This window comes from Elgaria multicarinata, chromosome 8 (assembly GCF_023053635.1).
Source record: "Elgaria multicarinata webbii isolate HBS135686 ecotype San Diego chromosome 8, rElgMul1.1.pri, whole genome shotgun sequence".
NCBI lineage: Eukaryota > Metazoa > Chordata > Lepidosauria > Squamata > Anguidae > Elgaria > Elgaria multicarinata.
In genome coordinates this window covers 100,495,348-100,523,212 of record NC_086178.1, presented here as the reverse complement: position 1 = coordinate 100,523,212, position 27,865 = coordinate 100,495,348, and the positions used below count along the sequence as shown (strand labels likewise).

General features: G+C 41.4%; 1 protein-coding gene across 3 annotated transcripts in view; it reads left to right on the top strand.

Moving 5' to 3' along the window:
• GRID1 (glutamate ionotropic receptor delta type subunit 1) overlaps nt 1-27,865 on the top strand; it is a 906,582-nt gene that overhangs the window by 845,194 nt on the left and 33,523 nt on the right. For all 3 annotated transcript variants that reach the window (XM_063133111.1, XM_063133110.1, XM_063133112.1), the window contains exons 13-14: nt 6,810-7,005; nt 24,696-24,862. In XM_063133111.1, the coding sequence (XP_062989181.1) occupies nt 6,810-7,005; nt 24,696-24,862 (363 nt within the window). The remainder of the gene's footprint in view (nt 1-6,809; nt 7,006-24,695; nt 24,863-27,865) is intronic.

The window sequence follows — 27,865 nt, the reverse complement described above, 5'->3', positions numbered from 1 at the left end:
GTCCCCCAGGTAGGCAGCAAAAGGAAGAAGCCCCTACTGGGCAGTTATCAGTTTATAATGACAATGCCACAAAAAACAGTAAAATAACAGCCAACGCAATAATGTAGCTGATGAAAATGTAAAAAAAAAAAAAGTTATTAAAAACACTGAAGAGACAGTGGTAAAAATGAAAATAAAAAGAGCAAATCAAAGATTAAATGCCTGCTGGAAGAAGAAGGTCTTAGTATGGCAGGTAGGACTATATAGTGAAGATGCTAGATGGACCTTCTTGGGAAGGGCATTCTACAGATGGGGGGCTATGACAAAGCAGGCTCTGTAGTGGGGCCCCCATCTGTAGAATGGGGGACACTACAGCCTGTGAACCTGCTCCTTCCAGGGGGACTGCATCCCCGTTTACAACAAGCTGAACACCACTTCACTGGACAGATGAACCACCTACTAATAGAACCTCTTGTCTGGACTGAGCCTCACATTGTTGGCCCTCATCCAGCCATTTTTTGGTCTCATGCTGTGAAATCCTGCTATAATTAATTAAGTAACTCACTAAATATGCATGTAGACATATCCCCTATTATGAATAATATGTTGGACCCTGAGTCTGAAGTTGAAATGGGTGAAAGACTAATAATCTGCACTAATAATTTAGAATAATATTTCAATTTAGAACGGCCTAAACCTATGCATATATTCACACTCAACCCCCAGATTTTGAGGTATTTAAGGCAGCCTTAAAGATGTCTACAGGAGTGCACAATAAAAGGTGAATTTGGGGTTCCTTCCAAGCCCATTTGGGACAGTAGCACAAGACATTCACACACGTAAAGCAAATAGTGACTGATGCTATTTGCAAGCCTTGTTTAAAGCTGCTTAAGAGCTTAAAATGATAGAAGTCCTTAAAGCAACTTAAACCACTTTAGATGCTTCAATCAGCTTAAGGGCTCTAGAAGAGAGTTTTTGTATTTTTTTTGTTTTTGTAGTGCGTTGTGTTGGTGGAGAGCAAGGGTTACGAATTATAGGAATTTTGGTTGCGTTCTGAAACGGAAAAAATGAATGAACTGTAAAGATTAACAGGAAGAAAGGGATATTTATAGCATTTTTGTCCTACTCTTCACGTAAAAATGACTCCCACAATGGCTTACAAAAATGATTGCAATATGATAGCTCCTGCCCTCAGGCTTACCAATCGAAAAGACATGACACAAAAGGAGAAGGGATTGGAACGGAGGAGGAAAATAGCAAGATGACACCACGTAATGTTTATATACACCACATAGAAACAATATTTATATGTAAAGAGGGCATAAAAGCATGGAGAGATGTACATTCATTCTCCATATCTCTAATTCATGAAATTCATTCTTGGAATATATCCACTGACATTATCAGGATAAATCTACTGAAGCCATGTTCAAGAAAGCCATATGCTTTTGTCATTCATCTCTACTTATTCATCTGATTCCAAGGAAATCTGCCATTCCATAAATTATATAATTAAGATGAGAGAGAGAGAGCAATTAGTGAAGAAGAGAAATGTGTTAAATTTTAAGGAGATAATACCTCATTGAATTTCTGCCTAGAGGAATGGCATGATTTCTTAGACGTTTCAAAATGTCTCCTCTTCCAGTCTCTTAAGCAATAGCTGCTGAAGGATCTTATTCTTAATTAATTCTTGCCAAGAACCCAAAACATCAGAAGCCCTGGAGAACATGGGACATGCAGTAAACAAGGAAGTACTTTTAATCTTGTGCAGTGGGTCTTTCTCTTAATAAAGACTAGCCCCAAATAGCCTACATACCGGTGAGATTAGGGGTAGTTGCAATTTCCACAGCAAGGAATATAGCTTTCAAGGGAATGTGAACTCTTACCATCTCTCATTTTAGAAAATAAAGAAGGCCTCCCTCCACCTCCTTCCAAATTTCCAGACTCTCCTGTGATAATTGTGGGGGACTGGCTGCTCCCATCTCTCCTCTCCACTTATGCAGTGGTTGGGTCTTTATAAAAGGCACCCAGGCTGTTGCATACACCAAAAGCTGTTCTCTATTCAGATCAAACCCTTTTCTCTTCAGATCAAAACTTTTTACAAACTGAACATTTCCAATAAAACATCACACACGCATTTATAATAAATTTCAGTTCTGCATTTCAGAGCATCTCCCTGAGACTATTCTGTCTATGACCCCAGTCGAGCACAAGTTGATTGTGGAGTCCCAGTGGGATTTTAACTAAATCAGATCCTTAATTGAGAATGCTAGAGAGACTCAGAGGTTCATTTGGCACCAATAGTGCAGGGGTTTGCCTAATGTGAAAGCTTCACAAAAGCTCAACATCTCATTTCAGTACATGTCTTAGATTGCCTTTTTTTAAAATGGTACATACGATGGAAAATTATGATAATTTTATATACACAATCTATGTATATAATTTCCTCCATTTTCACGATGTATTTTCTGTTCTGTTTGTTGATATTCACAAGAAAAAAAGGGGGGGGGAATGTCTTAGATTGCCAGTATATTCTCAGACCCAATTTGAAGTGCTGGCGATTACCCTTTAAACCCTAAAAAGCTTAGGACCAGATTATTTGAAGGAGTGCTTGCACATGTATGAATCTGTCTCGGCCTAAAAATCAGCCATGGAGGCCCTAATGAAGGACTTGCCGTTAAGTCCATCAGGTAGGCTTAAGAGACATGACATTTCTGTGGTACCACCATCTTTATGGAATGCTCTTCTGTGGGTGGTGTGCCTGATTATTTTCAAACTGGCCTTAAAGTTCTGGATGTTTCAGTCCACTTTCAGCTGAATAGTAGTGCTGGTCTACATTTTATGAGTCATAATTTTTAACAGTTACATATATTTTTTGATTTGGATTGGAATGGAATGTTTTGTGCTGCTGCTTTAGTCAACTGTATTTTATATTTAAAATGGTTTCATAGCGTTTTCCTGTAAAATGCCCTGAGAGGGTTTTGCCTTGACAAACGGTATAAAAATACCTAATAGAAATTTGCTTAGCCACCTAAGAAAGCAGTAACCAGCTAGATATTTGAATTTAGCACCTCAATCCAGCAAAGGTAATTTAACATTTCCATTTGAGGATCTTCATTCAGAAGATATATATATATATATATATATATATATATATATATATATATATAATTTTTATCCCGCCATTCAGCCGAAAAAGGCTCTCACGGCAGCTTACAAAAATATTTCTTTAGAGTCCCTGCCCACAGGCTTACAATCTAAAATCATGACACAAAAGGAAAGGGGATTGGGAGGGAGGAGGAGGGGAAAAGAAAAGCAAATTCAGGCACTACATCCTTAGTTGCAAAGTTCAGCAGTGACAGTTGGCACTTGGCAGCAGGAGGGAGGGGGCTCTTAGGTGGAGCTGGACCCAGGCACGATGGAGAGGTGCCTGGCTGCTGTTATATGTAGGACAGAAACCTTGTATCTGTTATGCCCACCATGAAACAGATGATTAGTAATGTAGGCCGTTTCTACACCTGCCTTTTTCCAGGGATCATCTTAGGATCATCCCTGTGCATTCAAATGACACACAGGGAATCCCGGGAGCAGGCAGGGACGATCCCTCCATTTTCCTGAGATTATCCTTAGGTGTAGAAAGGGCCGTACTCAATCGCTACTTGAGATAAAGAGACTGATATGTTCTTGGTTACTCTTGCTTCTCTTTTGACTGAAATCTCCTTGTGGCCCACTTTGTTTTGGCTTGTAATACTCATTAAAACACATGTTGCATAGATGATGTAGTATAATTAAGAGTAATCACTCAATGGGCATGTCTACGTGGGTCGATTATCCTGGGGATTGTCCCTGTGCGTCCACATGATGCACAAACCATCCCGGGAGCAGGAAGGAACGATCCCTCCCTTGCCCTGGGATATCGCCCTACCCTTTAATTCCAATTTTCCCTGCAGTCTTGGGATGATCCCGAAACCCCAGGACATGTGGGTGGCTGTCCCGGTTGTCCCGGCTCCTCGCGAGTAACAGGCATAGGGCACGGAGCTCTCCAGGAGCTTCATGTCCTTTGGGGGTGGAGAGGAGCGGGAGTAAAAAAAAAAAAAAAACGTTTTTTAAAATTACTTACCTTTTCGAAGGAGTGCTCGAGTGCTCATCTTGAGTAAAAAAAGAAAAATCCAAAATGGCGTGTGCAACATCATCCGTCCTCCTGGGACGTTGCTCACCACGTGTAGACTGAGGGGGAGGATCTCACAATCATCATATCACGAGATCATCCCCCTCCATCCCCCTCGTCCAGCCAAGTCCAGTGTCAACTCAAACAGTACTTTTCAAAGGAGACACAGCTAAGAAAGCTATTAAGTGACAAGAGACACACAAGCATGAATGAACCAATCTATAATTTGAAAATATTTGAAAGGGCGGGGGAACTTAAATAACTAGCTAGATGAAGATGGCTAAAATGTTTCTTGCTGGTATGGGAAACTGACTTGAAGGAACAAATAGGGCAACAGAGTTGGAAAGAAATATGTCTGTGAGGATAAAAGAAAACTATTACAAGATTGTCTGGAGGTGGTACCTAACCCCAGTAAAATAAAATAAATAAGATGAATTCAGCAACATGTTGGAGAGGTTGTCAAGAGAAAGGAACATATTTACATATGTGGTGGGAATGTGAATTTGTACAAAAATTATGGAAAATGGTGTTTAAAGAGATAAAAGAAATTTTAGAAATGGAGATTGAAGAGACACCTATAGTGGCATTGTTATCAGTATATGGAGAATTGAATTGTAATAAAGAGACAAAAGAATTGATAACAAATTTGTTAACAGCAGCAAGATTAATGATATCTAGGAACTGGAAGGTTCAAGGGGATTATCATATAGAAGACTGGTATAAAGAAATATGGGATATCGCTATTAATGATAAACTAACATGTAATATAAAAGTTACATTGTTAATGTTAAAGTTAATATAAAATGTACATTGATGGTGCTATATAAATAAATAAATAAATAAATAATAATAATAGAAGAGGAATGATAAAAAAAAGAATGACTTTGAAGGAATATGGAAACAGTTTTTAGAATTTGTATTATTAAAGGGGAGAGGGAAAACACCTCCAGAAGAAGTAATGAGATTTTGGAAATATGAATAAGATCCCGTGGTTGGAGGGAGCACCTTTATGTTAATTATGATTATGTTAAAGAGAATTAAGTTAGAACATATGTTTATCAATTGTTTACTTTATATTATTGTGTATTATGTGATATTGTTTTATATTTTATTGTTGTATTGTTTGGATGTATTAAAATAAATAAATAAATAAAATGTTTCTTGCTTGTCCTGGCCACTAAAAATGTCAATGAATAAATATTGATAAAGAGGAGGAAATTTCTGTTTCAAATATGCTGAATGAAAGCGATAACTCTGTTGTTGTTTTTGGAACAGTTATATTTTCATTTAGTAGTGGCTGGCACCACAATAATTTAGAGCACTTTCAAACTGAGGTTCAGCTGTGTAATTCATTTTGATTCCCCACATTCATCAAAGCTTTGGTTTTGTTTATGATTTTGTCATGAGACGGGTAGAGAACAATCGGGGGGAAGGAGATTAAATCCCCCACCCTTTGACAGCATTTCTATCCATATGCCCGTTGCAGCAAGATGTTGTTTTGCTCTAATTGTATATAATAAATGAACAATAATAAGATCCCTTCACTGTGAAATCATTATTTCATTTTAACTTTTCTTTCATGTATAAATCATTAATATCAGTTCACATTCTACACTGGTGCTAATATAGCATGCTGGCAAGAGCCTTTCGAAACCACTGTTTTAGCACTGCATGGCACTTAACGTATTTCTTCTGCACATTTCCGGTGTCTTCCTATCACTCATTAAGTACTTGTTATGAAGGCCCACAGTTGTAAATGCAAGCAGGGGCTGCTGAAATTCAATTCCCCATAAGAGATTTGCAGAATACATTGCCAAAGTTGATCAGGAGACATAAAAAGCCAAGAATCAAGACGAAAGTTTGCTTATGACAAATGGGGAAATGGATGGGTAGGAATACCACATCCTCAGCTATATAGCCACACCTCTAAATGTGTAATGTTATTAGACTGATCATTGTGATTTGACTATTATTGTGATCCGTTTTTGATACTCCCTGAGCAACTCTGTATGTATGCTGCACTGATGGATGGGATACAGGAAAACAGAATCCATGAAAAATATTTGTTATTGGGCAATTGTTATTAAAAACACCTTAAGAGATTTTAAAAAACTAAAGCGTCAAGTGCTGTGCTTCAGCTTCATGTCCTCCCTGAGCACTGCTGCCACAATCAAATTTCTTTACCTCTAGCAGTTTTTAATAAAATAATGCCAGAGGCTTTCTCTGTTGCGCCACCACGGTTGCGGAATGCCTCCCTCTTTGGAGGCTTGACTGGTACCAACATTGGCCTTGTTTCTGCGTCAAGTTAAAACACGGCTTTTTATCAAAACCTTTGAGGGCTAAATTTGCCTAAAAGCTACACATCGTGTTAATTGTTTTATTGCTTTTAAATTTTCTACTGGTTTTAACTTGTTAACAGTTTAATCAATTTTCAGCGGTGTACTTTATTTACTGTTTGAACTGATTTTATCTGTACGCACCCTGAGATCCCAATGATATAGAGCAAGATACAAATGTTTTCATAAATAAAAATAAACAAGTAATGTGTCCATAAGACCTCTGTTGCTTTCTTCAGAGGGAAAAACAGCGAAGTTTCCTTAACTAGCAAAATCAAATTGATGCCCCATGTCCCACTAACATTTCAACTACTCTTGTGTTTCAGAACATTTCAGGATCTTTCCAAACAAATGGATATGTCTTATGGCACCGTCAGGGACTCTGCAGTCTATGAATACTTTAAAGCAAAAGGAACAAACCCTTTAGAGCAAGACAGCACCTTTGCTGAACTGTGGAAGACCATCAGTAAGAATAATGGAGCTGATAACTGCGTAGCAAACCCTTCTGAAGGCATCAGGAAGGTAGGAATGGAGGTGTAATTAATTTATCCATAGAAAGATTGTATTTAATGTGTTTCATTGAGAATGACGCAAATTCGTTCAATGTTTTGTAAAAGCGGTTAGCCAGTAATAATGAATAGTGTGTATTAAAAAAAGAAAGAAAAACACCTAACCATACCAATGCTAGTTATTCTTCCCAAGAAAACTGCAAATCTGTTTGGAACAAGCTTGGTGTTATTATTAAAGGTTGGCGCAATCAAAACCATTTGATGAACCCCACAGTTGGAGCCCAGACTTTCAATTATGAATGGCTATTGTTCTAATCCATTACGGTTTGTATTATGTTCCTTTTACTTCTTTGAGCATTCCCGATTCCTATGGTTTCCCTCCCTCTCTGTGAAATTGTTAGTTCCTGTTCATTTATGTATTGTGTCAGTTGCTAAGCTTGTGGTTTACATTCAGCCTTTTACTTATTTTAATAATAATAATAATAATAATAATAATAATAATAATAATATATTTATTTATTTATTACCCGCCTCTCCCTTTGAATCGAGGTGGGGAACAACATTAGTACAACAATCCAATATAAATCAAATACATAAAAATAATTAAAAGAGTGTATAAAACCAATACAATATTAAATTAACAATCAGGACATCTTAAAATTCTTAGGTTTAAAATTCATCTGGGTAGGCCTACTGGAAGAGATTACTCTTTATAGCTGTCTTAACCTCGGAGAGTGTTTTAAGTTGATGAATCTCCAGCAGGCCATTCCACAGTCTGGGGGTGACAGAAGAAAAGGTCCTCTGGGTAACAGTTGTCAGCCTAGTTTTGGCTGACTGAAATAAGTTCTTCCCAGAGGACCTGAATGTGTGGGGCGGATTGTACGGGAGAAGGCGATCCTGCAGGTAATGTGGACCCAAACCATGTAGGGCTTTAAAGGTAATGACCAACACTCTGTACTTAACCCAGAAACTAATTGGCAGCCAGTGGAGTTATTTTAATGTTGGGGTAATATTCTCACCCCTAGATGTACCGGTGACCAACCTGGCTGCCATATTTGAACTAATTGAAGTTTCCAAACTACGTACAATGGTAGCCCCATGTACATTACATTGAAGAAGTCAAGCCTCAAGGTTACTAGCATGTGCACTACCGTCTTTAGGTCTTCCAACTCTAGGAAAGGGCACAGCTGATGGAACACCTGAATCTGATAGTAGGCACTCCTGGCTGTCGCATCTGTCTGGGCTGGCATTTGAAGAGACAGATCCAGGAGCAGCCCCAAGCTGTGAACACAATCTTTCATCCACAACTGGTTGACACACCTCCCAAATCAACTTGTTTGTAAAAGGTATTCCTGCCACCAGGTCCAGAAGTATTACCAAAGTTTAGTTCTGATCCTTCAAGGACTGGAGTGAAACTATACCCTTCCACTGGAGAACCATAACTCCCAGATATGTCAAACCTCATACCGTCAGCATCTGTGTTTCAGTTTATTCATCCTCATCCTGTCCAGCATTGACTCCATGCGCCTGTTTGAAAGATATATACCTGGATCTAAAAAAGAAATAAAGTTGAACTGCACAGATCCATTGCTTCCATTGGAATGATGCTCAAAGAGAACCAAAAAGAAAAATCCAGCAAATTAGAGCTGCTAATTTTAATCAGTAGATTAAGCAAATAAAGCCTTTGTTGATCAATCAGTGAAAGCACATTTTAATTAGTGAGTCTGAGAGTTAAAAACTTGTCAGCTGATTCTTTGAGGCTACTTTGATTACAGTGTGTTACTTATAGGACATGAAAATGAATGTATTAAAGATGACATTTCTTTCTGAAAATGATTAATAGCTTTCTTGATTAAATTGTAAGTTCTGTCTAAAAAAAATTAGGGATTGGTAATATACAAAATTATTAATTAAGAAATCAACTAAGTATCCTCTAATTAGTTGGCAAAGCCTTAAAAGCAATAGTCTAAATATATATCTGCATTGATACAAATCTATGTGTATCAGGTGCACACTGCTATAGAAACAGAGTAATTGGTCTGCACTGTGCTGAGGTCAGCTGCTCAGTTGTGACATATAGGGTTCACTGCTGTACACTGCTGTACACTACACTCAACTTGCTCCACACTACGTTGTTCCTATTTACATATATTTTGTTATGAAAAAAAACCCAGCCAAGTCAAAGGTGTAAGTCCAATGCACTTAAGAAAATCTAATTAGAGTTGGATGTACTCTACTTGTTTTAGTTACCTGATATTCTGGAGTAAATGTGCTATGGTTTTCTCGCTATTGAAGATTAATCTTAAAATGCATTGGCACATCTGAGGCTTATGAATCAATATCTATCCATCTAAAATGGACATCCTTCAGTGCATTGAACTTGCATCTTTGGTTTTACTTCTTTTTCCCCCATTGTCAGTGTGATGCTGCTCCTCTGCTTTCATTACATTGTATTATGGAACAGTGCCACGACACAGGCTCTGAACACCAGACCCGGCCGCAGCTACTCCCTGCTCAAGCCAAGCACCACCGCTTGATACACCTGAGGCAAGGGATAAAAACCCACCTTCCTCCAAACTATGTGGAGAAAGGGGTTTAAATTGGAGAAGGATTTTAATATATATAATAATGCGCTGTGAGTTATATCTGCTGAGGTGAATGATTGTCAGAGTGGGTGTTAAATGTGTAAACTTAAGATGATAAATGCCAAAGAGACACGTGGGATTTTTGTGGTAGTTTTAAAAACAAAACAATCAAAATTTATTTTTAAAAGTTCACAAGCTTTGTTTCCAATAACATTTAAAAACCTTTTTGAAACCTTTTATACAATCCTGTCGCTCATTCACATATGCGCTTTCCTTTTTCTCACACAATCACTCTTGAACTTACTTTATTATCAGTATTGTTTAATATACATCCACTACGTGCACACCACACTCTAAAGACACCACTCACTACACTGACCCTCAAATTTCCCAGAACTTAAGTACCATAAACACAGAGAGCACTACAGACTCTAAGAGTACCTAACAAGTCTCCCTGGAAAGAACTCTCCATCCCCTCAGTCCTTCCCTTATATATCACTCCTCCTCCTCCCAAGACATTCTAACTCCGCCCACTCAGGCCAACATTCTAAAAACCACAGACTTACAAACGGCAGACATACATTTGGAATTGACTTGTGGGGTGTAACGCCACAAACAGTCCTTCCGTATCAGTGCCAGTAGAATCTCAAGAGGAGATACAGACTAAACATGATTAATTATCAAAACACTCTACTCTACACTCACTCTCATGATGCATATCCAGATGCATTTCATCCGGGGCCTCCAGAAAGTGCGCAATTCCCCAGGCGTGACATTAGTGCGTCCGGGGGAATTGAACACTTTCCGGAGGGCCCCCCCCCCCGGTGCAAATCAAATGTGAGCACATGTTCAGCAATTCACAAATATTTTTGGAAGATGTGTTGTTATACTCATGACCAGAGTTGCAAACAGGGCATGCTTACATGTTTTGCAAGGAAAAATTAAATTCTCATAATCTCTGTCTAGGAACTATGGTTGTATGGAAGTAGGTTTCTGCAGAAGTAGTGCTAGTTAGATGGGGACTTGCGTGTAAGGTTCTCCAAGCCCATCATGTATTCAAGGAACACCTTCCTTCCTTCCTTCCTTCCTTCCTTCCTTCCTTCCTTCCTTCCTTCCTTCCTTCCTAATAAATTGTTTAGCTTCAGCTTCACCCTCCCCGTTTCCTAGCAAATAGCTGATCATAACATTACAACTTCTTTTACCGAGTTAGGCGCATATAGCCTTAGCTACTATGAGTGCCCTTTTGTTGGATTGGGGCCAAAGAATTTAACAGCAATTTTAACTTGCATATATCACCATTTAACACCCTTTTATTACATCAGATGCTGACCTCATTGGAGGTCATAAGCATATACATAAAGATACTATTTTATACACCTACTACACAAACTTCTATTTATTATAGATAGATTTATTTAACATTCATGTTTTAGCATCTCATTGGCAAATTGTTTAGAATACCAATTTACACCATGTTGAGATTCACCGAAGAGTTGTAAAGTGATTTAAATTTATATGATAATAACAATGTCAAATTAAGTCTGATTTTTAATTTTAGGCTTTTTAAATTATTTAATTCAATCAGCTTTGTCCAAGAACTTGAAGAAGAACCTAGTTCTGTTCCAGCACCTTGCTGACCTAGGATGCCACATGATTAAACCCTGGCGTAAACCAGGCCTAATATTTAATAACATTGTCAAATAAAATATTATGCTCATATTTTAAATGTCATTCTTCACAGTTCGCTGAGCTCTTCAAATAAACAGACAAGTTGCTCATGTCAAATACAATGTCTAGAAATTGCATTTCCCCCCCGAACAAAACCAACATTAGCAAATGAAATAGGGAAAATATTACCAAGAAAGGAAAAATGAAATGCAATCAGATTAAAACTTTTTCTTTTCTTTTTGTAATATTATTTATTTATTCTCTTGCTATTACAAAGGAAACTGCCAGTAGATAAACAAAGGAAAATGTTTAAGCTTATATTGATTCATAAATGCAAGTGATAACAAAGAAGAGTTATGAGCATAATCAAATTCATACTTTTTTTCTTTTTTTAAATGCTGACTACAAAGTGAATCTTCTTCCTTTCTTCCTATTATGCCAGGCTTCCCCAACTGGGTGCTCTCCAAATGTGTGGACTACAAGTCCCAGCATCCCCAAGCCAGTAGTCCAATACATCTGGAGAGTACTCAGTTGGGGAAAACTGCATTAGGCAATGTTTCTGGCACTGCACTGCCCTCTTTTAAAAGGCATGAAACAGGAGCCATAGCTAGACGGGGCAATATTCCGGGGATTGCCCCGGAATCATCCGTGTCCACATGACACACAGGGGATGCTGGGAGCAGGGAGGGATGATCCCTCCCTTGCCCCAGGATATCACCTTACAGTTTTATTCTGATTTTTCCACAGTCTCGGGATGTTCCCAAGAAGGTGGAACACGTGGCCCGGCGTTGCAGTTTTGTCCCGGCTCCTTGCGAGTAACCACGAGGAGCCGGGACCTTGGCACAAAATGGCGGGCGCCACATCCTCTTCCTCCTGGGATGTCATGCGCCGCGTGTAAATGAGGATGACGATCTCGCAATCATAAAATGGCAAGATCGCCACCCTTCACCCCCCTCGTCTAGCCATGCCCAGGGTAAAGTTTTTCTAGCCGTCCCTAGACGTTTCTTTGGAGAATTCCATACAAGCAACAGCAAAGCACTGAGCTTCTGATGAGTCTGAAATCCAGGTCCCAATGGCGGACCACCTCGAGTTCAGCTGATCCCCATTTACTTTTGATTGAGTTGGTCATTTTTAAAACTCACATGTGAGTGACAACTTCCTAAGGTACGTCCCACAATATAGGCTGGAAGCACCTGATGCAGAGCAAACGTGGACATGATCAGATAACGTTAGGGACCCCAAATAAGTCACTCAGCACTTTTTCAGGATATAGAATCCTGTACTTATCCTATACATGGCTTTGTAATCTAGAAAGAAGAGGGAAAGGGGGGGCTGCAATCTCCCCCACTTACTACAAAACCTTGCCCAATCTGTTATCTAAAATGTCTATTGAGGTAAAATGCTAGAGAAATGTCAAGAGAGCGATCTTAGTATCATTTCTCAAGACGTCCCGCACATCCCCCAGTCTTGTCTAGGCAAACCATTGTTTTTGTTCCGTTACCTTGATGATTGCGCAATCTTCTCTCCCTACAAAAGAGGTATAGTTTTCTCTGCCTATTTTGCAAGGAGGGGGAGAATTTTGGAGAATTTTCTCCTTTGGGAGGGGGACAGCATTTCCGCATACCTTTTAAAAGTGTAGCCAATTGCTGAGGGGCCTTCTTTCTATTTTTTAATTAAAAACAACAACCACCCGCAGCGCTTTGCGGACCCTGACAATTCTTAGTGAGAATGGTCTATTGGAAACCATGTGACCTTGCCCTGTCCAATAGGCATTGAGGAAGAACTCCTGGGCTCCTGCGAGTGCTGGGGTTGTTGTTGTTGTTGTTGTTGTTGTTGTTGTTTTTTAAATCAAATAAAAAGATGCCGCAAAACTCCCTACATTTAAAAAGGTATTTGGAAACTCTGTCCCCCTCCCCTAGGAAAAAAAAATCTCCAAAATTCTCACCTCCCCCAGGCTCTTTCAACAGAGCTTTTGGGGTGTGTGTTTTTTGGAATTTTGGCCACAGCACTACTATGTAGAACAGAAATGTTGAGTGGATCTTCATATGACATGTTAAACTCCACCACATTCTCACGTGGCTGCAGGGAAGCAGTTCACATGTTGCCCCTGGAAACTATGAATCAGGTCTGAGTCTGATTCTCTTCCTCTTTTCACCTAGGGTGACCATAAGGAAATGAGGACAGGCAGGGCCCCTTTATCTTTTACAGTTGTATAGAAAAGGGAGTTTCAGCAGGTGTCATTTGTATGAATGCAGCACCTGCTGAAATTCCCTCTATATTACAACTGCAGGAGCCCTGTCCTTCTTTCCATATGATCATCCTATTTTCACCTGTCCCTAAAACATTGCTTTGGCACTGAAAGAAACATCTATTTCCATAAGATTCTGTAACACCTTTTTCTTGAGGCCGGGCTGTTCAATCAGTATTACTATATCTTATTGTTTCAAAGCACAGCTTGTTAAAACGTTGACAGAAACCACACCAAATCACTTCCACTGTAAATTGCTCAATGACAGAAATACTTTGTAGGATAATACTGACAGTGTCATTTGATTTTCAGCTCCGGAGTTAATTTAAACTGCAAATAGAGTCTCACCAAATCACTGCTTTCCTCTTACAGAAACTCAGAAATTAGCTGTCGTGTGCCAACAAATTGTCACTGACATCGGTGTGGAACTCCTATTACTATATTTGAATTCCAGTATAATACTGGACATGGCACAGTTCTTTCTGGTTCCAGCAACGCAAAGAGTGTGCGATAATTTTGCCTTTCTTTTTGAACCCATCTGTGTATATTGTGGCACAGGCAACAATAATTGAGTCTCACTATGACCTCTGCAAGCCATGGCTAGACCGGGGGCTGGAGGGGGATGATCTCACGATCATCATATGAAGATCACGGGATCCTCCCCCTCAGTCTACACGCGCATGTGACGTCCCAGGAGGAAGAGGACGTCACGCCCACTATTTAGTTTGTTTTGTCTTTATCGACACTGAGCGCAGGAGTGCTCCAGCACAACAGGTAGTTTTTTTTAAAAAAGAAAAAACCCTCCTGCTCCACCCCCCCACCCCCCGATGGTCACTGAGCTCCTGAGGACCTCCATGACCCATGTCCTGTTCCTGGCTCCTCATGGTTACTCATGAGGAGCCAGGATGTAAACGGAACGCCCGGCCACACCTCCCACAGTCTTGGGACAAGCACGAGACCGCAGTAAAAACCAGGATTGAAGGGTATGCCAATATCCCAGGGCAAGGGAGGGATCATCCCTCCCTGCCCTCAGAATCCGCTGTGCATCATGTGGATGCACAGGGATGATCCCGGGGCGATGCCTGGGCTATCGGCAGGTCTAGACATGCCCTAAGTCAACCCAGACCCCCCATAGTAGGTTCATCGGTGGAGGTATGCTCAACCAAAGTCCGCCCTCAATCCTTACCCCATCCCACCTAGATGTCCCAAATGGCCAAGGCAGAGAATTTCAAGAGTAGATGATGTTCCACCCTCCATTGCCATGCTTTTTCATGTAATGGTGGGGCTCCCTCTCTTGACTGTTTGCAGATCTTCACTTGTATCATATAAATCTCTCTTCATTCATAAACTATGAGGCAGCTATACACTGAATGAATTAAGAGCTGAGGTGGAGGATTGGATTGAGAGCACTGCTTTGCCTACCCCTGATCTCCATGTATTTAAGGCCCTGTTTGCTCAGTCACCTAAATACCTAAAAGCATATATGTTTCCACTGCACGTGTCTTCTTTTGCAGAGGACAGTCCTCTGTTTTCAGGGCTATCCTGTCCAATTCTGGTTTAAAGATAAATAAGCATAAGAACTGTTGCCCATTGACAATTAGCACCTGAACTGAACAGGCAGCAGCATACTGTACTTCTATTTAAATAATAATAACAATTTCTAAATTTGCATCTATACCTATAAATCAGGATTTGCAAATGTTATGCAAACAACGGTCCTCTTTTGTTCTTATTTTTGTGATCCATAACTGTCCATCTTACACACAGTCCATGCTGTGCAAAACAGGAGGGCATGCATCATGTATAGGAAACTGATATAGCATCATAGAATAGTAGAGTTGGAAGGGGCCTACAAGGCCATCAAATCCAACCCCCCAGAGGTAGGCCTCTGTGCAAATGGCACCCTGAAAGTGTAGAGAATGGGTCGTGCCAGATGGGATGACCCTGATTCTTTTTCAACACATTCATTGGTACCCAAGATGGTTGTCTACTCTACATAAAGCTTTAGTTCTTTCTCCTCTTAAAATGTCTGAATCCGTGTGGATTACTACTGTATGTGAATAGTTGAAACAATAACTATGGTTAGGCATTCTCAAGAGTTTATTCCTATCCTAATGAATGTCCTGCAACATTGTGGTGTCTAAAATGGGTCCATATTTGGTCATCTCAACCAGTTCCAGATTGTTTCATCCACCTATAAAAAGAATGTACCTTACTGCTTCACAATTTATCACAACACGTCTAGCAGCATCCCTCCTAATACTGATATACATTTCACTAACAGTATTCTTTACATAAAAAATGCCTATGTTGCTGCTTAGAAATCTTCTAAAAAATTCACTGTGGTACAAACATTACAATCTACTTCATCTCTCACTGTCAGACATACTTACTTTCAGTAATAGTCTCATGAGGGGATTTTTTATAAAATACATTTTGAAAGCTTATGCAAATTTATATCTAGTGGTGGTCTTTAAATATTGGGTGAACTCTTCAATAAATCTAGCAGGGTTAAAAAAACACTTGCTTTTATGTCTTTGCATAAGTCATACAGCTTTGAATCTGCCTTGGTTGGTGCTTTATTATTTGTTTCTTAATGGAGTATCAAAACTGTGTCTATTTAGAACATGCAAAGTTTATCCTTATGTAATTTTTTTAGACAAGTGTGTGTGCATACACACATATACACACATGCTGCACTCACATGCTGTTTGCAAACATATTGCAGAGCTGTCTTAATATTGACAAAATTGATGTTCAGCACTGGAAAAGTACATAAGTGGGAACCAGCGAATTCCTGATTCAAATATCGCTTTGGCCATATTCTTCCTAGGTAGTCTTAAGCAAACCACTCTCTCCTCGCCTCATCCCTTCTTCTGCAGTACAGTGATAATGACACTGGCCTACCTTGCAAGGATGTTGCATGGATTACTGATACATATGCTTTTTTGGGGGGGGGGGAGAAACACCTCTATACAATTGCTAATTAGCATTAGTAATACTAATAGGTATCATATCTGCTAAGCTCATTGCTTAGTTTATACATGAGCTTCACAAGCTCTGCAGGAATGTGGAGTATGGGTGAGGCGGGCACGAAATTGGGATTTAAACAGGGCCACATTTATTAATAGATCTGCGGAAAGGGTAAACCTAAGCAGGCATCTTCTCTAATCCGGCCTCATGCCGTTGTTTTATTGGGTGAGACATTCACAGCCTGAGAGTGGCGCCTCAACATTCGACATCTCCCAGGCTTCCCCTTTTGGGTTTGGGAGGCCTTCTGCGTCAACTGCCCCTCGTGCCGCGGGGCTCTGAGTCAGTGAGGAAGGTTGGCTTCAAAGGTAACCCTTATCACTGCCAGGTGGGCCACGGGGCTCTCAGCTGGGGAGCCTCAGGCATTACCCATCACCACAATGGTGCCTCTGAATGCTCACCAACCCTAACCCGCTCCAGATGCCTGCACATACCTGCCTATCAGCAAATGTGACCAAATTGTTAACAATGCCAAATCAACCTATTTTTTTTTCTCCCCACCTGTCTTACAGTGTGAACTAGGCGAAAAGACTCATAAACAATGAAAGATTATGAGCAAAAAAAAATCCTACTTGGCCTTCGAAAGGATGACCATCAAGCCCACACTGCCTACAGGGAGGGAGGGAAGGAGGCGTTCTTCGAAAAGGAGGAGGAGGGGAGGGGCGAGAGCCCATATATGGGCTCTGATTTTCCCTCCCCTCTCTAGTGGCACCATGGGGAGGCCACCTATGGTGTGCCTTCCTGCCTTGTCTCCCACGCCTACACGTAATGGCCTCCCCACACCCAGGTTGTGCCAGGCATGGAAGTAAGGCATTAGTGTGAAATTCAGGTGATTCAGTTGTTCAGCATTTCTTTTTCTGACACTAGAATAGATTCTGAAGCATTTCCTCCAAGGTTCTCCGATGTAAGTAGTGCTGAAGCTGCTTCTGTACATGTCACTGTTTGTCCCTTTAAATCCCAGACCTCTCCCATTGGTTTCACATTCTGGATCAATTTAGGGAGCGAATTTGCTTCTCATCTTCCAAGTGATTTTGTTTTGTAAAATGTTTCATCAGCCTTAGTGTTGGGGATGACATTTCATGCCTTTTTGATATTACCCACCATCATTCCACAAATCTTTAACCGAAACTACATGAAAGCGCCTGTTTCCTGTTTATTTGAAGATTTTCTCAGTAACTCTCCACCCCTTTTTATTTTGCAAATTATGCTATCACACTGTCACATCTGATCCAACAGTAATATGCATCTGAAATTCACTGCAGTGAGATGGTAAGCACATCTTTGATCACAAGGCAATAATTTGCAGGAAAGAAATATGTAAGGATGTCCTATTTCAGAGCGTGAGAGGGGTTAGAAAGGCTTCTCCAAGACCATCACAATGCTAATTTATGAAAGAAAGCCATTTTCTGTGTGGTACTTATGGATTAAGTTTAGGGATGTGAGAAACCCTCACCCCTGCTGGAAAAAAAGCATTGAAACTTTTTGGCTTCCTTCTAAATTCCTCAAATGTTTTACCTAGAGAGGAGCCTGCCAAATTTGCTTCAAATTTTGCTATTTTGATATTTTGGTGGAGCTGTAGTGAAAATAAACACCAAGCTATAATCTTGACTCTTAATCTTCTGTTTAATGTAGTTGATGACGTTCTTTTCTTCTTCTCCTATGGCACTTTCTAAGCTAAAAAAGAAAAGAAAAAGTATTATTGATACTGAGGAACACAGTAAGCGTAATGGCTGCAATGTAACATAGAGTTACCCACACTTAAGCTCATGGATTTTAGGGGCTTAAGTGTTACCTCTGGGTTGGATTGTGGCCTAATTACTTTCTGTAGTTTATATTCAGTGCAGCCCTCAGAACTGCACTGCCACTAATAAGAGAGAGGGAGAGAGACAGAGGGCAATATGGTTGAAAACTTCATTGCTGCCTTATTTTGTGACTTAGACTGGAAAGCTTCTCAGAACGAAAGGGAGGAATTCTGCCTCAGCCATACACAGTGCTAGTGTATAGTATAGGCTGGAAGAGGTACTGTTCTCCTTCACACATTGCCTTGTAATGGAAATGGAATGCCTATGGATGATAATATTTCCCCAAGCACCTATGGTGCAAATAGGAGACATACTGTAGATATGGGCTATCATTCCTGTCAGCAGATTGCAGGCTCAAGAGAGCTAGTGACAGTAAAAACCCTGAAGCAAGAGACAGATACAAAATAGACGAAGTAAACATGTCTGATGTAACCTTGTGTCTCAGGTTCCCTTTGCTACTGGGTTTTGTCTCTATTTAGCAAAACACAGCCAAAGCCACCTCACTGCCGCTTCAACAGACAGAGTGAACTGGTGGCTCCTAGGCGGTACCAGGCCTATTCCCTGAACTCTTAGTGGGCAAACTCTGGTTCATCTGCCATTACTGGCACAGGCAAGCAGAGTTTGTTGAGCTATATCTAGACAGGGGCAAGAGGGCCCACTGGACTGCCTCTCCTCTCCAGTGCTATTTTCCTGCTTGCTTCCTCACAGAGGCAAAACAGAAGGATGTCATAGGAGCCTGCGAGGTGATGGTGGAGTCTGATGGACTCCCACCACTTGGGCCCACAGACCCTGCTTGCTGAGCCATGAGGTGCTTGTGGACCCACTTGCCAAGGACCATGCAGGTCTGCAAGCGCCTGGCAGCCATTCATCCTCTTACTGAGCTGCCATTTTGCATAAAAAATGTGGCTCAGGGTTTTCCAGGAAGGCAATGCTATATAAAATGGTGGCCATAAAGGGGCCATGTATGCAATATTGCAGATTTGCATGCTCCATTCACGCCTGTAATGTTGCGTAAATGGCCCCATTACGAACACCATTCATACAACATGAACTTCCCAGAAAACCCCAAGCCGCCATTTTTACACAAAGTGGTGCCAAGCCACCCAGAGGCTCACATGGTACAGCAAAAATGGGTGGGCAGCAGCGGCATCTTGGCAAGTGCCTGGCAAAAGCAGGCATGGGTGAATCCATCCATCCCTAGCAAAACCATCCTAAGGCATTCTAGTATATTATCTCATGGTTTAATAATATACTAGAATGACATTAACTTATATTGTGGAGTTGGTAAGAGTCAGATTCTCCCAAAGGTTTTTATTTATTGCATTTATATACCGCCCCATAGCCGAAGTTCTCTGGGCGGTTTTGTCACCCGTGCATTATTTTTACAAACCCTCCTAGTCATATCACTGTTTAGCTGTTGCTAATAGGCTCAGATAACATAGGAGGAGGAGGAAGAGGAAGATGTGGACTTTTGACCAGATTCAGGGAAGGTAGTAGTATCTCTTTTAGCTTCCTCTTTTAGCAACATGTTATCCTGAATTCAAATGTATATAAGAATCCCTCAAGTCTGGAGAACAAGGAGGATATTGAGGATATTCAACTTTGCTGAAGTTGGCTGGAAGGGAACACCTCTTTCACACCCTTTCCCTCTGCATTCTGAGCCCCAAATCAATTTTAGGAAACTGATTATCTCTGTATTATAGTATATTCTTTATATAGGTTAGCCTTTCCCAACCTGATGCCCTCTAGACATTTTGGGCTACAACTCCAAGTATTTCTTGACCATTGGCCATGCTGGCTGGGGCTGTCGGGAGTTGAAGCCCCAAACATCTGGAGGTCACCAGGTTGGGGAAGAGTGTCCCTTTAGTTTAGGTAAGTCACAGACACACACCCCAAAAAATGTGTTCGACAGCACACATACATTTGAAAAATGCATACATTTGAAAAATCTGCACAAATAAGGTTTAATCAATGGGGAAAGTATACATACTTTTTGAAGATGCAAACAAATGGCATGTACGTTTTGAAAAACATGCATAGAGTGACCATATGAAAAGGAGGACAGGGCTTCTGTAACTTTATCAGTTGCATAGAAAAGGGAATTTCAGCAGGTGTCATTTTTAGGCAGGCTGCACCTGGTGGCATTCCCTCTTCGTCACAACAGTTAAAGCTACAGGAGCCCTGCTCTCTTTTGTAACTGGTCCACTCCAGTATAGCTCCTGCAGCTTTAACCGTTGTAATGAAGGGGAATGTCACCAGGTGCTACATGCCTACAAATAACACCTGCTGGAATTCCCTTTTCTATGCAGATGTTAAAGATACAGGAGCCTTGTCCTCCTTTTCATATGGTCACCCTACAGATGCATGAAAAGGCACACCGATTTTCACGCGAAAAGAACAAGGAAAGCTCAAAATCTGAAACGGACTTGAGTTGGAATGAGCTTTCGCGAAGGAATTCGGTGAACTTTGTTGAGCTTGAGTTTTGCTTCTGAGCACATCCTTCTTTGAGGCATTCTCAGTGCAACGTAGAAGCTAGAATGCTGCCAGTACTCCAATGTTTTGCGAATACCAAGCGGAATTTCAAGGTTCCTGCCAGTATTCTGAAAGTGTGGGAGGAGTAGCGGGGAACTGTCAACTGAGAAGACGCAATTTTGAAGGCTGAGGGAATCATTGTGCCTGACAGATCACTGATGAAGGGACACAGCTCTGCTTGAATCCTGTGCAGGCTTTCTCAGAAGTACACTATTCTAAACGTACAGGGACAAATCTATTCATTTGTACACATCAACTCTGTTAATGACTTCTGTGTTTCTCTCTCTCTCTCTCTCTCTCTCTCTCTCTCTCTCTCTCTCTCTCTCTCTCTCTCTCTCTCTCTGTGTTTAGATTTGTTTGTTTCCCCACCAAGAACATTGTAATAATACAATTCCTTTTTAAAAACTAGGGGAATCAGATGACTGGTTTAAGACCAGTTAAGGCTATCTCATGTGCCTCAAGCGCCACAAAACCAGGAAATTGGAAGCTCAGGCTGATGTCTTAATAGATGTGTCCTGGAAAGAGTAATGATGTTGTACAATATCACAAAGTGTGCTTGCTTACAAGCGACGAACAGGCATGGGTCAACTCACCGGGGGATTCTTCTAGCAATAAAGTAAAGTTTACATGGTTCATAAAGCGATATAGGACCAGGATGAGTGGCTTGTCTTTGCTAGTCCCAGATGCTCTATCCCCTCATCTGGATTTGGGCCTGATTTGGACCAAGGAAAAGTGTGGGTGCATGGAGTGTAAATTGCAGTCAAGCACTATTTGTAACATTGTACAAAATTGCAGATAATGTAAATATGCATTATAGTGTACACTTGCAGCAGTCATGTGGTTACGGTAAAATCAGCTTTGGTCTTCAATCCTCAATGAAGATCTGCAATGCCAAATTCAGAAAACACCCAAAAAGAAAAGAAGGAAGGAAGGAAGAGTCAGACAGACAGACAATAAAAACCCATATGCCAGTGATAACCTGCTAATTAATAACAGATTCACCATTCTAGCCTCCCTGAACCTGATGAGACAACACAAATGATCTAAACTTTTTTAAAAATACTTTCAAAGCCTGCGTTGATTACTCATTTATTTGCATTAGATTCTCCAGCCCATCTGTTCCACTGTGCTTCGTACATTCACCAGAGACTTAAAAACATATTACTTAAATGCATTAGGAAGTCAATGATTACTTTAACCAAGCAAAGTGATCATTTTTCCCCCTGAATTCCCATCCAGAGACATTTCTTACATCTTAACGAAAATGATTTACATTCATCATGCGCACAGTATGCAGTCAGTGTTTGGAATCCCAATTAAGGCTGACATTTGCAGACGAGCTGTGTAGGTGTGTACTAAAATAAGTCAATATTAGCCACAAGTGAACCTAGTGGGAGAATATGGTTCCTTTTCTCTACCAGGGCACAAGATGAAAGCTTTGTTTGAATAGCTCACTGTTTCCCAAATGTTTGATTGTTGAGGCACACTCTTCTTTCTCTGGAATAAAACTGGAGGCACACTTCATTCTTACACCTGAAAAAAGCTTTACTTTTCAACAGTAAGATACGCTACAAATGTTAATTAAGAATTAAATGATGTTACTGAATATTTTTAATTTAACTAAGTATAAGTAGAACAATTACACTTTCCACACTTTTCGAATAATGATGAGTAAATTCCTCTTGACTTAATTCTGAATTGGATCAGTATTTATAAGCTCAGCTGTGCCTGGGAGTTCTTTTTTTAATTTCTAATGTAGGGTTTTAGTTCCGGATGGGGGATAGCCACCAGATATTTACTGTTGAGCAATTGAGAGAGCTGAGCCAAAACAGTCTTCTAAGTTTTATTTTCACTGTGGTTATTGTCAAACCACAGCTCTGGATACATCATAGATATGTATGGAGGCATTCTTATATTGGCTATTATCTATTCATAGGTGTGTGCAGCACATTTCATTAGGGTGCTCACCCAGGTAATTTTTTAAAGTGATCATTTATTGAATAGAGGACATTATTTTATTCATTTCTTTATTAGACACTGTAGACACTGATGCCCTTCTCCGCATTTGGCTTGCCTAGGGTTGCTATATTCGGAATCCAAAAAACTGGGACAATTTGTGGCTGACGGGGCTAGGATTATTTTTTTTTAAAAAATGAGCAATATGTAAAGGTCTAGGGAAAGAAAGAAAGCTATCTAAGCTTTAGTTAACTAACATTGCAATCCTGTGTGTGTCTACTCAGAAACAAATCCTATTAAGTTAAATATGACTTATTCCCAGGTAAGTATGCGTAGGATTGCAGCCTAAAGTACTTAAGCACCTGCAAATAAATAATAGGCAAAGAACAGTTTAAGCAAGCAAACAGAAAAAAATGAGACTAAATTACATTTCTCTACTAGTTCTCAAAAGCAAGAGAAGACTTCAATATGGAGACTTACACTCCACTGAGCAGGCTCAAGGCACTATTTCGGTTGGAACAGGAATCTGGGATTCTTGACTGACTGGCCGGGACATTTTGGAAATGCTTGGAAACTGTGACATTCCCGGTTTTCCGGGACGTATGGCAACCCTAGGCTTGCCTCACTGCTGGAGGGCCATTGCAGGTGGTGGTGGGAATAAGGAGATGCTCCTCAAGCCCCACCATTGGTGGGGCTTTGTGTCACACTGCCTGGAGGAGGGGCTTCCGAGGCGATATTACCCTTCTTCCTTTTTGCTCCTGCTGTTGGGAGTAATAGTGTGCTGTTGCGGGGGAGGGGGGCAGTGGAGCAGCCCAAGGGTGGCTGGAGAACCATTCCCACTACATCTGGATCCCCCTCTGGATCAATGGCCCCCTCAATTTGGCGTTTATTGCTTATTTATTGTTTTTTTTATTTATTTATTGCATTTTTATACCGCCCAGTAGCCGAAGCTCTCTGGGCGGTTCACAAAAATTCAAACTATTCAAAGTATAAAACTATCAGTATAAAAACATGATATACAATACAATATAAAAGCACAACCAGGAGTGCTTGAGACATTAGGGTGTGCCTGGGTGCACCCCTTGAACACACCTATGTTTCTTTTCCTTTTCTAATGAACCCCAACACAGAATCTGCCTTTTTCACAGCCGTCACCTACTGGGTCATTTTTAGTGAGCTGTTCACACGACCCCTCCTGTCACTCCCTACCACTGCAGACTCCATCAGCATATATTATATGCAATTAGGATTCTTCTTCTTCTTCTTCTTCTTCTTCTTCTTCTTCTTCTTCTTCTTCTTCTTCTTCTTCTTCTTCTTCTTCTTCTTCGCTCCATTGTGCATCACTTTAAACCTGCTTACATTGAGCCACATTTGCCTTTTTAATGCCTATTTCCTTAGTTTGGAGAAATCCTTTGGGGGCTTTTTGCATTCCCTTTGAACCAGTTATGGACAAGTTGAAAAGCACCTCTGTTTTGTGAGATGATGGAGACGAACAACAACAGCTTGTGGATGCTGAGAGATGGTGTTGGAAAATAGAATTATGGACTACATGGTCCTTGGTTTGGCTAAAAGATGTTTAACAAATTAGCTAATCTTTTTCAGAGTGATTCCACATATTACTATGTTGTCACTAAATGCTTCACTTTGAGTGAAATAAGAGGTGAATTTGCAAGGTCCTGGCTTTGGCAAATTGTCATTTTAAATACTTTCCTTATTAAAATTAGTACAGTGAATTCAGAAACTGAGAGCTTTTGAAAGGGATTATAAAATGTTGTCATGGGTGTCCTTAGAGATACTAGGAGGACACACTTAGAACCTAGAACTACCTTCAGGTTGTTGTTGTTGTTTAAAAATATATGTATCTTGGTGGATGTTTTTACAGGCAAAGAAAGGCAACTATGCATTCTTGTGGGATGTTGCAGTAGTGGAATATGCAGCGTTGACAGACGATGAATGTTCGGTGACAGTAATTGGAAACAGCATCAGTAGCAAAGGATACGGGATAGCACTCCAGCATGGCAGTCCTTACAGGGACCTCTTCTCCCAAAGGTAATACAAAACTGGTCTGGCTTGAACCACTTCCACATCATCATCAGAATCCTGTTTGCTGGAATTTAGACCATTGCCTATGAGCAGGGGTTGAATTGGCTATGAATTTTTTCCAGGGGTTGAATTGGCTATGTAGTAATGTATTCTCATTCTGTCCCTTCTTCAGGGCCAGTATGTGGCCCATCTTATTTGGCAATTCAGGTGAGTTATGGGAATGTGGGGGCAGAAGAACAAAACACCCTTCACACATTTGGCATGTCAACAGCCCCAGAGGCAAGCCAACCTTTCCCCATGTAGAACTGGCTCAGGGATGCAGAACTGTGTGAGAACAACACCACACATTCAAAATAATGGATGAAGACCTTTGAGCAGGGAATAATCAACGTGAGTTATTGCGCCTGAGTAACCTAACTTCAAAGGCAGGAACAATGAGAGATGTTTGTATCAGAACTATTTTACCTATGGCACAGCCATAAACCTGGGGGACTTCTCAATGGGAAGCTGTAGTCGATGCTGTCTATCTGATGAGTGTTCCCTGCATGATACATGTGTTTCCGAACTCTTGGTTTTCATGTTAACACGTCACACTTTTCGCTGTATTCTTAACAAGGCTTGAAGTATATTTTAAAACATAATGGGTTGGATCCAGAGTTCCCCTTCCACAAACAGGAGGCTTCTTCCGCGAGTGGAAAATGTGTCACTTTAATGTTTTGTTTTGATGTTTCATGACACCTTTGCACACATAAAAGGCAGAGATGCAACATTTAGGGATGCTGCAAGTGCCCAACTGGGTCCAGAAGTCCTGTAGATCCCCCCATGTCTGCCCCCCTGACATGTACATACCCCCACCTAAGCACTCACAAGGCATTGAGTACTCAGCAGCCTCCTGCCCACATGCCAAATTCACACACTTCCTGTTCCTGCATCAATGATGGCCCCCATTAACACAGGAAGGGGAGGGTGCAGCCTGTGCAGCCTGGCAACCAGGGTAGGTCAGCTGACCCGTCAGGGAAACACCTTCCAGGACAAGCTCAGGTGAGTTTGCCCACCCCTGCTGACATTACCCTTCTGTGAGCACAAGTAATTGCACAGGCTCTTGCACAACATGCTACAATGATGATCTATTCCTGTAACAGTGATTTAGTACTGAATGCTGAAATGACAACTGAGGTGAAAAGGGAAAGTGTGAATGGGGAAGTGGATAAGGCATTATCTTCCTAAACACCAATACCTTCTATCTGCCATCCCCACCAGCTTATATCAGCCATTGGTCGTACTCACTGAGGTTGACGGGAGCTATAGTCCAGGAGGGGTGTTTGACATCTCCTCGTATCTGTCCATTTGGGACAAGCAGGAAAGGAGAATGGTGTCTTCCTCCCCTCCCCCTTGAATATCCGCTTTCCACGGGATCTGAAGAGGAGTACAGTGCACCCTTTAAAGCAGCAGTGCAGAAGCTCCGGCAATCCTCGGGTCCCAAGCTGGCTCTCTGGGATTCCCCAGACAGCTACGTGGCCATCCATATGCCCCACCTCCTTTCTCCCAATCACTAATGATGTGTGGGTGTGGGGTGTCTATATGACCCCACTTTGGAAGATGATTCGTTCAAAAGCCCACAGCATTGCTGCAGCAAGGAGAAAATGAAAACGCTAGACAGGGCAGGAAGGAGCATGGGCTATCTGGCCAGGAAAAACTGTAGTGCTGGCAGCCATTCCCTTGTCAAGCCCCCACCCCTTGCCCCATGTTCCTGCACTTGCAGAGATATGTCCACTGGATAACCCAAAACAGGAAACAATGTGGTGACCTTGGAGAAGATTGAAAAGTCGTAGTAGATCAAGATTTTGAAAATGTACCTTTCCGGGTGGGGGAAAGCCGGATGTGGCTGCGAGTTGCCAGCTGCGTCATATAAACCATGCTGTGCCACTGCACAACTACGATGGGGTTAATAGAATTAGAGACACCCCGTGATATTTACCCGGCCTGTGTGCCGTTTTCTCCCCATGCTGAAAGGTTGAAAATGCTTCTCCTAAGGCAGCCTTCCCCAACCTGGCGCCTTCCTGATATTCTGGACCAGAACTCCCAGAATTTCTGACCATTAGCCATGCTCTCTGTGGCTGATGGGAATTGAAGTCTGAAACATCTAGAGGGCACCGGGTTGGGGAAGGCTGCAATACTGCATAAATTCCTCACTGAATGGAAGGAAGACCCTCTTCATCAGGTTTGATGGACAGGAGCTTCTGAGCTGTGATGTAAGATGCCACCCCACACTCCTTCCTTATATCAGATCCCATGGCTACCACTGAGGCGTGGATCCAGCATCCTTTGTACCTCGAGGACACCGTTGAGATACATTATGAATTGCATGAAAATGATTATGAAAAATAAATGGCTTGAACGATTGCAGACGCAGTGAACAAACACAAGCCATACACGGTGGCCTAGTGCTGCAGCTGCTCCCTCAGCCGAGCGATTTGCCACTCCAGCGATGACATGCTTTGGCAAAGGAGGCGGAAGCCCTGAGGCTGGCCGGCGGTTATTGCATCCAGCTGGCCCACCGTGAGGGAATGTTTGACGTAATTGGTTTTACAACTCCGCTGGTCCCATGCAGCCACTAATGACCGGCAACCATTTGTCAGAACGTAGAGTTAAAAACTGAACCCTGGAGGCACTGACCCAAATCTGTGCCACTGTGGCAGGTCATTTGGCACAAAGTGAGCCATTGTTTCAATAAATAGCAAGACACACGTGTTTGTGAAGAGACTCACGTTGCTCCAAATCACTTGTGGTCTTGTCCCCCACCACATGTTTCAAGGGGAGTGACAAGCTTCTTATGACCAGGAAGGATTGCTGATGTGCACACTCTTCACCTGATTCTTCCTTGCCACCAGCAGTGGATTCAGGCGGCTGCTTGACTCCTCCGTCTTCATGGGGCACACTGGCGCATTCGTGGGCAGCTTACTGTAGAGGCCCCACCTCTTGGTCATTTTCATCAGAGGGAGTCTCTCC